Genomic DNA, 12,458 nt, shown 5'->3' with positions numbered 1-12,458 from the left:
AAAATCATTGTGAATGTTTGACCTTGGGAGCAGACTTTTTTAGATGGTAGAAAACCTTCCTGAAAGAAGGTGTCCATGAGATCGGATGGTTCTTGTCTAATCAAGCTGAACTTTTCCTGTTCTCCCTTTTAAATTGGACATGCTAAAATGTGCTGAAGCTATTAGCACTCTGAATCCTCTCATAGGAGTTTATCAGACGTGTTGATGGGTGCGTGCGTCTCAGAGGATGGACCAAATTTCTGTCAACTTCATGTTTTTTCTGATCTCACAGCTCCAAACACATCCTCCGATCTGCTGCAGGTGGATGTAACTCCCAGGATCAGACTAGTCCTTCATCAGGAGACTGGGCTGCTGGGGGCCTTCAGGAATTGGAGGTGTGTGTGGCAGAGGAGTTATTGGGGAAGGAGTCCCGGTGCTGATGGTGGGCTCCACAGAGCAGCAGCAGGCGAAGCTCTGGAGACACGCTGCTGGAGAAGAAGGAGTAGATCCAAGGGTTGGTGCAGGAGTTCAGACTGGCCAGCAGCATCAGCAGGGTAAAGGCTGCACCTGGAAACACACACACACACACAGGTGTGTGGTACTGCGCATGAAACACTGGGAGGAAAACATCTGCAGGTTGTCACTGAAGCTTAGGAATGTCAGGATTCTGCATAGTTTTCCATCTACGTGTCTACAGAATTTCATCAAGTCCTCCAAGGACGCCACACAGCTTCAGCATGTGAAAGACACATCCTCAAAGAAAAAACATATTCTGCACGAAGAGAGAAAGGACAGTGTGTGTGTGTGTGTGTGTGTGTGTGTGTGTGTGTGTGTGTGTGTGTGTGTGTGTGTGTGTGTGTGTGTGTGTGTGTGTGTGTGTGTGTGTGTGTGTGTGTTTGTTTGTTTGTTAATAGACCTCTCTGGGGTGGGTTGGGGTCCCAGGCTGCCCACAGCTGCACACTGAAGAACGGGGCCCAGCAGATGGAGTAGACGAGCACGATGACCAGCGTCATCCTGGCCGTCTTTGACATGGCTGCTGTCACCTCTCCACCCCGGGCTGGGGGGGCTTTAGGTGGGTGAGGGAAGCACACAGCAGGGGGTGCTATAGGGTCAGCCTGCAGCACTGCTGACAGAGATAAATAGGATTACTCACAGATTACTTGTGTTTTTCCTTTCTCTTAAAAGTTCCTATCAAATGTCCAAAACATGCAAAGAGAACCCGAGTAAATTCAAGACATGGTTTTCAAATTAAGATTTTCTTTATTAAAGTTATCCAAAGCAACTTGGCTCTGTTTGGAAAACTAAGTGACCCGTAAACCTGTTAACAGGTTCTGACGCCCTAGGAGACAACTGGATCCATCCTACACTCTGGTACTGAGCATGGGTTGTTAGCTCAGCCCAGATTCATTCACCCCGTTTACCCACAACTGCTATTTACTCTACTAACACAGTCATGACGTTTGCAGATAATACCTGTAAGGGTTTAATTTACATCTATTTAATGAACCATAAGACATGAGATTCCATAGTGAATATGAAATCAATCTTATGGATCTTTGGGTACTTTTAACCAGAAGACTGGAACTTTTTATTGCAGGGATTATGTAACACTTCGTATTAACTGAGAGACAACAGAGGAGAGAGTCACCTTTAAAACGTTTAAGAAGATTTATTTCTAAACAATTTTAAACAAGACTAACTCTAAATTCTAAGTGATGAATGGATCTTGGTGTGAATGAGGCGTGAGATGGATGGTGTGTGTGTGAGTGATGTTGTCATCAGAACTCTCGTATCCGGAGAAGCAAGTCTGAGTGATGAAGTGAGGTTTTGCTCTTAAGCTATGACCGGAGTTTCATAAACACATGAGACACCATCTTGTCGCTCTACACATACCCTTCAGGATGAGACCTCCGTACAGATCCAGAATGCCAGGTCCTCGGACCCCCCTTCGGTACCGGAGCCGATGAAACAGCGTCAGCAGTACGACAGACTAGTCTTTGGATTGTCTCCAAGTAAAAAGCGACAGTTGGTTGATAGCGTCAGATGGACCCGGAAGGACAGTGAGTTCAACTTTTATTCTGAAAGGAACCGCTGCTTGTTGGTAAAATGCAACAGATTTTATCCAGCTTGTTGGTTCTTTGCTTAAAAAGGAAGTCCGGGTGGACGGTCCGATACTTCTCTTAGAATGCGGTGAACTGAACTAAGATGGCGTGGGGACTGGTTTTATTAATCTGGATGTTTTGATTTACGGTCGAATCAAAGTTGGGCAGATTTATAAACACCACAGAGACTATGCCACGCTTCAGAAAGGAAGGCTCTGATTGGATGAGTAAAAGCAATGTGTCATGTGTTTACATTACGTGTAATCAGGATGTATAGTGCAGCTAGATTAAAGTCATATTACTCATTAAACTTACTAATCATAACATTGTCATTTCACAGATTGGTCAACATCTTATCTATCACTTTGTTAGATTAGTTTTATTAGAAATAGAGTTCTTTGATTTATCAAAAAGAAAGAGTCCTTTGTCTTCATTCTTCTCTTGAGCTGGAAAGGAAGCAGTTTAGAAGCAAATGCATGACCTTGAACAATATCTCATGCAGATTAGTTCCTGCTGAGGAGGGGGGGGGGGATGACTTTTAGGTGGAAAACAGTCATTTCATTCCATTACATACCACAGTGGTAGTTCTCAGATGGTGACAAAACACATCACAGACAAGAGATCCGGCAACTATGGAGGTGCTCAGTGTCCTGAACACCAGCAAGACCAAGGAAGTCACGGTGGTGCCCAGGTAACTCTCATGTACCTCTACTGGAGAAAAGCATCACAGCACAAAACAACATGTTTGTGAAGGTCTCACCAGAACTGTGGGTGTGAATTTCCCTCTGAGAAACAATGCTGCTGGAGCAGAGTGAGCCCACTGGCAGGTGCTGGTAGGTCGATCCAGGATGAAAGCTTTTTGAACTGCCGTGGTTGTCTGTGAGGGGTGAGATGTAGCCAGGCGGAGTGGACTGTCCTCTTCCTCCTCGGCTCTGGCTGTCACCTCTTGGCGGATGGCGGGGGGTGGGGGACAGGTGGCGCTCTGAGCTCTGGTACAGATTGTGATGAATTTCCACGAAGATGCGAACCTGAAGGAGGAGAGTTGTCAGAGGCTCGGAGATTACAGCACCAAACGTTTGGCATCTATTCAGCTGAGTACCTGGCAGAACGTGATAATGATGAGGGGGATGATGAAGATGGCCAGGGTCATCCACGTAACATAGGCTTTGAGGCCCCAGGTCTCTGCAAAGGTTCCCCAGCATTCATAGATCCCAGGAGCCACTTCTGATCGGGAGAAGATGAAAACCTGCAGGTACACAGACGTGATGGACCCAGTCTGATTTTAAATCAGAGCAGGAGGTTCAGTAAGAATCATGTTGGTCAGCGCTACAGCCATGCAGTCATGATAAATGACACATGACCTGCACTTGTATAGCGTCTTTCAGAGTCAGAGGACTTCAAAGAGCTTCACAGGGAATAGATCAGGACTGAGCCTTGTTCTTTACGCACTAAAAGATACGCAAACATCCCGGTGGGGGGCTCTGACTGTGTGCTGCTACCTGTGGAAGGCTCAGCAGCAGAGACAGGCTCCACGCCAGCATAATGAAGGTGTTCCAGCGTTTGGCGGCCCCACTGCCATGCGCCTGCAGGGGGCAGCAGATGGCGTAGTGTCGATCCATCGTCATGGCTACGATCATGTAGGAGGAGGCGAACATGCCCAGCACTTGCAGGTATTTGACCAGACGACACAAGAAGTCTGGACCAGGAAAACGACCCTTGGCGTCCCAGACCAGCTGTGGTAACACCTCAGAGAAGAACGACAGGAGAAGAAGGAGGGTGTACACAAGACCAGGATCAAACCAGTGTTTGAACCCTAACGGGCTCAGATTCTGCTTCAGACTTGTGACATTTGACTGACTGATTGCATTTGTGTGTACAAGTTGTCCTGCAAGTGTGTGTTTTATTTATTTATTTAATTAAATAAAAATGGTTTCTGGAAAGGTGATCAACAGTTATCTCATCTAAAGCAGCACTGGGCGATCCACAGGGGGTAGATTACTGCATTTTCCTGTGATGAAGGGACCTGACCCGAAGCCGCTAACGGTTAAATGGGAAGAATAATACGAGATGGGATGATGGAATAGTATCTGAGATACTTGATGTTGGAGTCATGTGATTAAATAGTTTAGAGAGGTGGCACGGGCTGAAACCTGTCAAGAACATGGACGTAATTGGGGTGGGGGGGTGGGGGGGTGGGGGTCAGGGGGGACATGTCCCCCCCACTTTTTCCAAAGTCAAGTTTTGACCCCTGCACTTTTTACCATCCCAAAACAATATTACTTTATATTAAATTGACACTGGTTGAGCTCTAGGACCAAGCGGAAAACAACAGCCTGTTTCCCATTAGAGCATACTGTAAAGATACCCCCCCCCCCCACACACACACACACACACCCGTGTCCCCCCCCCCCCCCCCCCCACACACACACACACTTCTAAAGTGAAAATTACGTCCATGGTCAAGAACATGAAGCTCAGCAGTGAGCATGAGGCTGGAGGACATGTTCTGTTTCTCAGTCTTTAAAAGCTCAAAAGAGGAAAGGAACACCGTCAAATGGATGACAAAGGACGTTCCATCTGTGACTTGCTAACAAAAATCGGTGTGCTGTAGCGCCTCTAAAAGTAGTCTTTAGTAATAACTGAACTCCTGCAGACAGGTCCATCAAGGGCCCAGAATAAAGTGGAGGAAACGGATTTGTAGGCGACATTCACAGTGCAACCTTAAGCCACCTTGGTGTCTGATGGAAAGTCTAATGATCATCAGGATCAGCTGCTGTGTCTGACGAGAAACTGGCAGGATGTCGGGACTGTGCAGAGTTATGGGTAGCAAACGACATACTCTTTAAACAGACAAGGGGGCGTCAAGTCATGAGCTCATGGATTCACGAGTCTTGTGTGTGTGTTCCACTCATCCAGTATTGCAGCAATACTCGGTCATTTAGTCGGTCATTTAAAGGTGCAGTATGTAAGAATATAGTGAGAATTTTACAGCGAGAAAATCCCAAAAGAGTCTAATGTTTCAGTCGTTTTGGAAGGAAGCTTCTACTTAAACATTTTCGTATCCAGCCGGCTGTGTTCATGGCCGTTCCACAGGAAGCCACTTTAAATGAGAGAAGATCTGCTGACTTGGCTTTTGGTCAGGTGTGGACATTTAGCTGTACTGGTTGGGGTTAGGGTGTGTTTGTGTGTTACCTGGAACAGCGCCACCACCAGGTCAGCCACACAGAGGTTGAGCATGAACTGGTGCAGCGGGTTTTGGTGCTGCCTCCGCTTTAACAACACCACCAACACCAAGCCGTTTCCCAGTAACGCCAGCAGTAGAATGACAGCCAACACCACCACCTCCGCCACCGCCAGCAGGGCGTCCCGCTCCCACTCTGTGATATTTGTACCCGCCGGGATCTCAGAAACCTCAGATTGATCCATGGACAGGTATGTCTCCGTTACCATGGAGACTGTTATAACAGCTGATGGACCAAAGAGGGGCACACAGGTATTGGTTCTGCAGAAACTCACACACACACGTTACTGATTGCATAATGAATTGTCAGAATCGGTGTACTGGAGCGCGTACTATGAAAATAGATTTGGTCCAGCTTTGTCTTCCACTGAAATGATGTCTGCAAATAAAAAACTGCTTGCCTCCCATCTTTTTGTTTGATAATTACTGTGCTCAAAGAAGCCTGACCATCAGAGTGTGTGTGTTTGTGGGATATTAACAGCCAGAGTGGACAAGGTGCCAAGTTTACATCAAACATACAGGCACACAGTATAAACACACACACACACACACACACACACACACACACACACGCACGCACGCATGCATGCACACACACACACACAGTGATTATCCCCAAACTGTGAAGCCGCTGTGCTGTGGCTGTTTCATAACCCTCTCCTGGGTCAGAGGGGCTCTGGAGTCATAATTGATCATGTGATCATTCCTGGCAGCGGGGTCAATGACCACAGAGGACTGATGAGAGTTACTAATTGGGAAAACATCACGCAATCAAGCCGCACACAGCGCTTAACTTAAAGGGACATTTCAGCTGTAATGAAGAGTTTCTGTACCAAGTTCAAAATAGTCCCTACATGCCTCTGGAATAGCCTCTGTTCAGAGAAATAGAGTTTATGTCCTACAGGACCATCGGTGCAAATAACAACTCAATACAAGAATGAAAACAGAAGTTGAACCTAAATAGAAACACTATTGCCTTAAACCACGGAATGGGACGCTGCCAGGTGTTGACGCATGTTGATTTGCATAGTTCTCGTGTTGTTGTTGCATGTTGGAAAAAAATAACACGTTTAGTCAAAATTTGATTTTGAAACTGGTGTGGCAACACCTGAAACTTGATATTGTAGCATCACTTTTGAATAAGGGAAGCAGGTGGAGATGCATCAGATGCACCTGCTGTGCTACTTTTACCTGATGATGATATTACTGTTTGTAAATCAACACAGAATCCAGGTAGATCATCTCAATGGGAAATTGACGGCAGTGTAAACATTTATTAAAAAAAACAGACAGGCTGCTGTGGAAACTTGAGAGATTGGAGTTTTGGCCTCAAGCTATTAGCTTATCAATCCTGAAGGGTGAAATCTCAATTTCTCTGAACAGAGGTTGTTCTATGTCAGAAAAGTTTCCGCAGACACACCGTTCCAATAAAACGATACATTTCTTTAAGGGTTGTAAATTAATTCTATGTGTTAGTTTGATTCTGGATCTATTTTTGTGTGACTATTTTCTATTAAGTGAATTTATTCTCAATTCCATTGAAATTACACACAAACTGGAAGGCAGTTGGCATAAAAATCTATCTTTTCTTCCATAACATTGTTAATTAGAAACATGAGATGAAATGAGTCACACTGATGATGGAATAAAGCCTGTTTATAGATACATACATACATACATACATACATACATACATACATACATATATATATATATATATATATATATATATATATATATATATATATATATGTATGTATGTATAATAGGACATCAACATAAAATACCTGATAAGGCTGTTTGCCCTCTGATCTAATTATTAGGCTGCTGTCTGTGAGTGAAATTGTAAAACTGTAACTGAAACATTCAGTCCAGCTGTGGAAAAACCTTCATTTAGTTTAAATCTCAGTTTCACTCAGTCACAGAGAACACAAAACAGCATCCAGAGCATCCATCAACTCAAATAACCCAACTACAGGTCTGTTGTTCGTTTAATAAACCAAAATAAAAAAAAAATCAATCACTGAATCTTAAAGGATTGATTTCTTTCCTAAACACCTTCAGCCTAGTTAAAAGTATTACAGAAGTACAGAAGTACTCATTTTCAGTAAAAAAAAAACAACAACAATTAAACGGTACTTACCGGGCTCGTCCTCAGCGTCCCATGAATCATCTGCAGGAATCAGGACAACCTGATCTTCTGTTGCATGCACTAGTTGCGCCTGCTATGTGTGTGCATGCACGCGTGTACATCTTATTACTCAGACGGTGACCTCTGCCAGCTCCTGTCCCTGTCCCATCCCTCGACCCTCCTCTCAGCATCTCCTCTCTGCTGTTGCCTCCAACTCCGAGTGGGAGAGAGGGATGCTGGAGTGATGAAAGGACATGGTGGCCCTTCAGTGTCAGACAATTGATACAATTTCCTTCTGATTGTTTAGATAAAACACACAATGCCATTGGAGCCACTTTGATCTCCTTGGATGCAGAGCAGCAGCAGATCAAATGACGTTTCTGTCCCTCTGAGCCATCAAAGAGCTGCTGCTCAGTACACGAGTGGGTCTACGTGCCGCTTTGCATCAGCCGCTGATCATGATCAGGACAGATGTTGGGACATCTGGGTTAGATGGTTTGAGGAGGGAAAGGAGCAAGGAGCAACAAAAGGAGTTATTTTTACACCCCCCCCCCCCTCCGTCTTCACTCGTCCCCTGCATTCCAGCTCTCCCCCTGCCTGAACTCTCCAACAGGGCGCTAATCTGTTTGTTTTCCTCTTCACTTGGAGAAGCCCCTCATTACCGAGGAGCCCGCCGAGAGCTGACCTTACACTCAGAGGCTCAGATGATGTTCCTGTGTTCTGCTACAACAGAACAGATGTAGAACACATCTGTGTGGTGGTGAGCGAGACCAGCTTCATCTAGAGGTTAGTGCGTGTTCTCTTGAGTAAACCAAAAGGACAATGATGGGTTTTTATTGCGAACATCATTGATGTCAACATTACATTTTGTAAATAATGTTTATTTAGAAGTTATCCATCCATCCACCCACCCATCATCAATGCATCCATTCATCCATGCAACCACCCATCCACTCATTCATCCATCCACACAGCCAAGCCAAGCCAACTTTATTTATAAAGCACTTTAAAAACAGCCCTCCCTGACCAAAGTGCTGAAAATAAAAACACAAAAGCATAAAACAGAATAAAATAGAATACAGTATAAAGTTCAAAGCACACTAAAATCAAATAGAAATCCAAAACTTTATGCGGTGTCGAAAGCCAAGCTAAAAAGGTGGGTCTTTAAAGATGATTTAAACGTTTCCAGTGAGGACGCCTTTCTAATATGTGCCGGCAACGAGTTTCGTAGTCTGGCAGCAGCAACAGCGAAGGCCCTGTCCCCTCTGAGCTTACGCTGTGTCCTTGGAACGTCCAGGAGCAACTGATCAGATGACCTGAGTGACCACCCATCCACCCATCATCAATGCATCCATCCATCAAAAACAATCACTGAGTTGCCGTGAAGCCACTCCATTATTTTAGCTGTGCTTATCATTGGAAGGGAAACCTTCAGCTCAGTCTGAGGTCCTGGCACTCTGGAGAAGGTTCTTGTCCAGGATATCTCTCTACTTGTTCGCATTCATCATTCCCTCATTGTCAACCAGTCGTAATGTCCCTGTAGCTGAAAAAAAAAACACAGCATGATACTGCCACCGCCATGCTTCACTGTAAGGATTGCATTGGACAAGTGATGCGCAGTGCCTGGTTTTCTCCACTCATACAGCTTAGAATTAAGGCTAAAAGTTCTATCTTGGTCTCATCAGACCAGAGAATCTTATTTCTCACTATCTTGGGGTCCATCGGGCGTCTTTTAGAAAACTCCATGCAGGCATGAGGAGAGGCTTCCATCGGGCCACTCTGCCATACAGCCCTGACTGGTGGAAGGCTGCAGTGACGGTTGACATTCTACAACATTCTCTCATCTCCTGGCTGCATCTCTGGAGCTCAGCCACAATGATGTTTGGGTTCTTCGTTACCTCTTTCACCACGTAGTGTGATTCTGACGTGCACTGTGAGCTGCAAGGTCTTATATAGACAGGTGTGTGACTTTCCTAATCAAGTCCAATCAGTATAATCAAACACAGCTAGACTCCAATGAAGGTGTAGGACCATCTCAAGGGTGATCAGAAGAAAAAAGTGCAGGTGATGTTTTTATTTAAAGTGCTGCTACTGCTTCGTGACCTCAAACAAGGAATTTGTGTCGTCAGTTTACTTTGTTTCCTAGCTGGAATACTCATAAAACGACAATGCATTTGCACGAAAAAGTCAGCATAGTGGATTCATTTACCAGCAGTCACTGGGCAAGAAGCGAGGGACACCCTGGACTGGTCTCTGGTTCACCACGGGGACACCGAGACAAGAAAACAGACACACACACACATACATACACACACCTACAGACATAATTAATTGTGAGGGACTTCTCCAGACATAATTAGTAAGAGTCTCCGCTTGTGAGTGTTTCTGGTCTGTGGGAGGAAACCCACACATGCATGGGATAAAGGTACAGGTGGGTCTTAAACCAGCCATGCTTTCTGGGGCAACAATGTTACACGATTGAGTTAAAATATTATTTAAAACATTGTTGCCCAAAATTAAGTCAAAAATTGCAAAAAATGCAATGTTTTTTTGCTTTTTTTTTTTGGTGTGGAAGTTAAAGAGCAAGTCAACCCCTACCAGAGTCTAACTCCACTCCCACTTCATGTTTGAAAAATGCAACAAATGCTGTTGCCTGGCAGACCGAGAGGGTGGAGCCGCTAACAAATACACACACACAGGCTCACGACAGCATTGTGACATCATAATGTACCAGTTTACATCATAGCATACCTCTTAGCCAATAGCGGTGGCAGATTTAAATTAAAATACAGTGCAGAGTTTTTACCTGACAACGGCACAACACTGCCAGTTTTAGGCAGAATATTTAAATTTTAAGTAAGATGCACTGAAGTGCCAAATTATAGACGACACATGTCTGCAGCACGATTAGACACTCGTTTGTTTAGTTTATCAGCAAAAAAATGTTTATTTGGGGGTGACTTGCTCTTTAAACAGCTACCCCGTCATAAGGTCAAAAATGTTCGTGTCAGGTCCACCATCAGACCGTCACATCCAGCTGCAAACTAGAACAAAAAGAGAAACGTGTAGTAAAAGAAGTTTAAGGGGAAGAGAAAAATAAAATGATAAAATAGTTACAACCCAAAGGGAGTTTGGGCTTTTTAGCTTCCTGACATTGGCTCTGAGTACAGCAGACATCTGCATCCCTTCCCCTGAGTAGCTTTAGTAGTGTGGAGTGTAGTGTGTAGTCAGTAATGACTTGGTCCTGGTAATGACTTACAGGTACTCAAAAACTCTAAAAAACGGACACATTTCACATGTTTGATGTTGTTATCCCTTTTCAAATGTGTTAGGTTTGATGCCTTCTGTGTAACTTCACTCTGTAAGATTAATTGAAGCTAAGCTCCTTGTTTCAGTGTGACCAGCAGAGCAAAAAAAAAAAAAAGAGAGAAAACAGGGGTTATGCTGCATTTCCACCTCAGGAACTGGCTTTCTGGAGAAATTCTCTACCTCAGTGCACTTCTACTGCAGGGACGTGCACGTATTTGCCCCAGAGAACGCTCCTGCTGAGGTGAGGTACGACCCAACACTTCCCACTGTGTCTCCAGCATTTGCCACATGTAACTAACCGGTGTTGAAGTTAACATAATCTACCCTGTAGCCCAGACCTCATGCTGCAGCCAGTTTAGAGGTCAGGATTTGGATGTGGGAATTGTGCTTGACCAATCTAAGAAGGAAAAACAGGAAATGGCAAAATACTGCTGCATGCACATGACCTCTGATCTTACAAGGGTCAGCACAGCCAGCATCATTAGAAACACTCACCAATGAGCACACTCAATAGCACATGAAGGGAGGGATTAGGTCACTCAGCCTCACCTCTGGTGCCCACTTCCAGTTTTGAGCTGCATGTAAGCATTGAGGTTTTGGGATGTGTGCACTTTTGCTAAATGCACAACACATATCAAGACCACATTGGAGCATGCAGACAGTGTGTGATTGTTTATGTGTGGGACTGTTTATCTGTCAGGTCGGATCGTGGACTCCACATCTCTCATGGGACATGTTGTGCCACTACAACATCTTAGGCCTCCCGTCACCCAAAAAAACGCCAGTGCACTGCACATCAACACCTTTACAGGCTCCGCAGTGCCACCAGTGGTTAAAAGAAATACAAACCATAGCGCAATAAACTGAAATATACATAAAACATTATTAAAATAAGCTTAGACCATAATATAATCTAAACCAAAACAATATTGGCTCCTACATTGTTTTTGTCCTCCACTCAGGTCCTGTTCATGTGGGCAGCTACAGGAAGTCTGTCCTCCCAGCCATTTCACCAAGGTGATTCAAAACCAGCCTAGATTTCCCTCCAGCATGTCATCCCGGAAGGACATGCCTAAACACATCCAGTTATTTGTTTAATTCAATCATCAATCAATCAATCAATCAATCAATCAATCAATCAATCAATCAATCAGTCAGTCTGTCTGTCTGTCTATCTTATTTGTATAACCCATTTTAAAACAACCAAGGATTGACCAAAGTGATGAACAATGCTTCAAAACAACACTAAAAACAAGAAAAACAACAAGAAAAAGGGAGAACACTCAAAAGCTAAAGAAAATAAATGTAATTTAAAATTACATTAAACAATGACAGAGAGGGAGTCTGTTACTTGGGTTACTTTGGAAGAAAGTTATGGGTTGATCGGAGGAAGTTATTTGAAGCAACGTGTCTATAAACAGGTGTTGAGGTCTGCAGCTCCCCCTAGCCACTTCATGGATCTATAGGCCAAACAATTTTCCTCATCGACAAAAAAAAAAATTAATGCAAGATCATGGTTTATACTGAGACAATCTAGTGGAGAAATCTAAACTTTAATATTTTGCAGTTTTTCTCAGAAACTCGGTAGAGAGCCCTGGAGTCCCGAATTGGCCTAGTTAATTTTTTTACGCAACACATTTTATTTTCAGGCATCTACATGGTATAACCACGTGGGGGCGACATACTCAGGGAGATT

At 44.2% G+C, this 12,458-nt stretch overlaps 1 protein-coding gene across 1 annotated transcript; it reads right to left on the bottom strand.

Annotated features, from left to right (window-relative positions):
• Positions 1–232: 232 nt before the first annotated feature.
• On the bottom strand, positions 233–5,631 carry avpr2ab (arginine vasopressin receptor 2a, duplicate b). Its single transcript, XM_015967027.3, has 6 exons — positions 5,274–5,631; positions 3,581–3,826; positions 3,181–3,327; positions 2,842–3,109; positions 896–1,102; positions 233–546 (listed from the first exon to the last, which is right to left on the bottom strand). The coding sequence occupies exons 1-6, from the start codon at positions 5,529–5,531 to the stop codon at positions 362–364; spliced, it is 1,311 nt and encodes a 436-aa protein (XP_015822513.3). The 5' UTR covers positions 5,532–5,631; the 3' UTR covers positions 233–361.
• Positions 5,632–12,458: the final 6,827 nt, after the last annotated feature.

Source organism: Nothobranchius furzeri, chromosome 15 (genome assembly GCF_043380555.1).
Source record: "Nothobranchius furzeri strain GRZ-AD chromosome 15, NfurGRZ-RIMD1, whole genome shotgun sequence".
Classification (NCBI taxonomy): Eukaryota; Metazoa; Chordata; class Actinopteri; order Cyprinodontiformes; family Nothobranchiidae; genus Nothobranchius; species Nothobranchius furzeri.
This window is presented reverse-complemented; position numbering and strand designations above follow the sequence as displayed.

Excerpts from the sequence above, each read along its gene's own strand:
- avpr2ab (XM_015967027.3), bottom strand. The coding sequence starts at position 5,531 with ATGGTAACGGAGACATACCTGTCCATGGATCAATCTGAGGTTTCTGAG. Across the intron at positions 3,328-3,580 it reads TGCTGCTGAGCCTTCCACAG|GTTTTCATCTTCTCCCGATC; the intron begins GTAGCAGCACAC and ends GTGTACCTGCAG. Across the intron at positions 547-895 it reads CCCCAACCCACCCCAGAGAG|GTGCAGCCTTTACCCTGCTG; the intron begins GTCTATTAACAA and ends GTGTGTTTCCAG.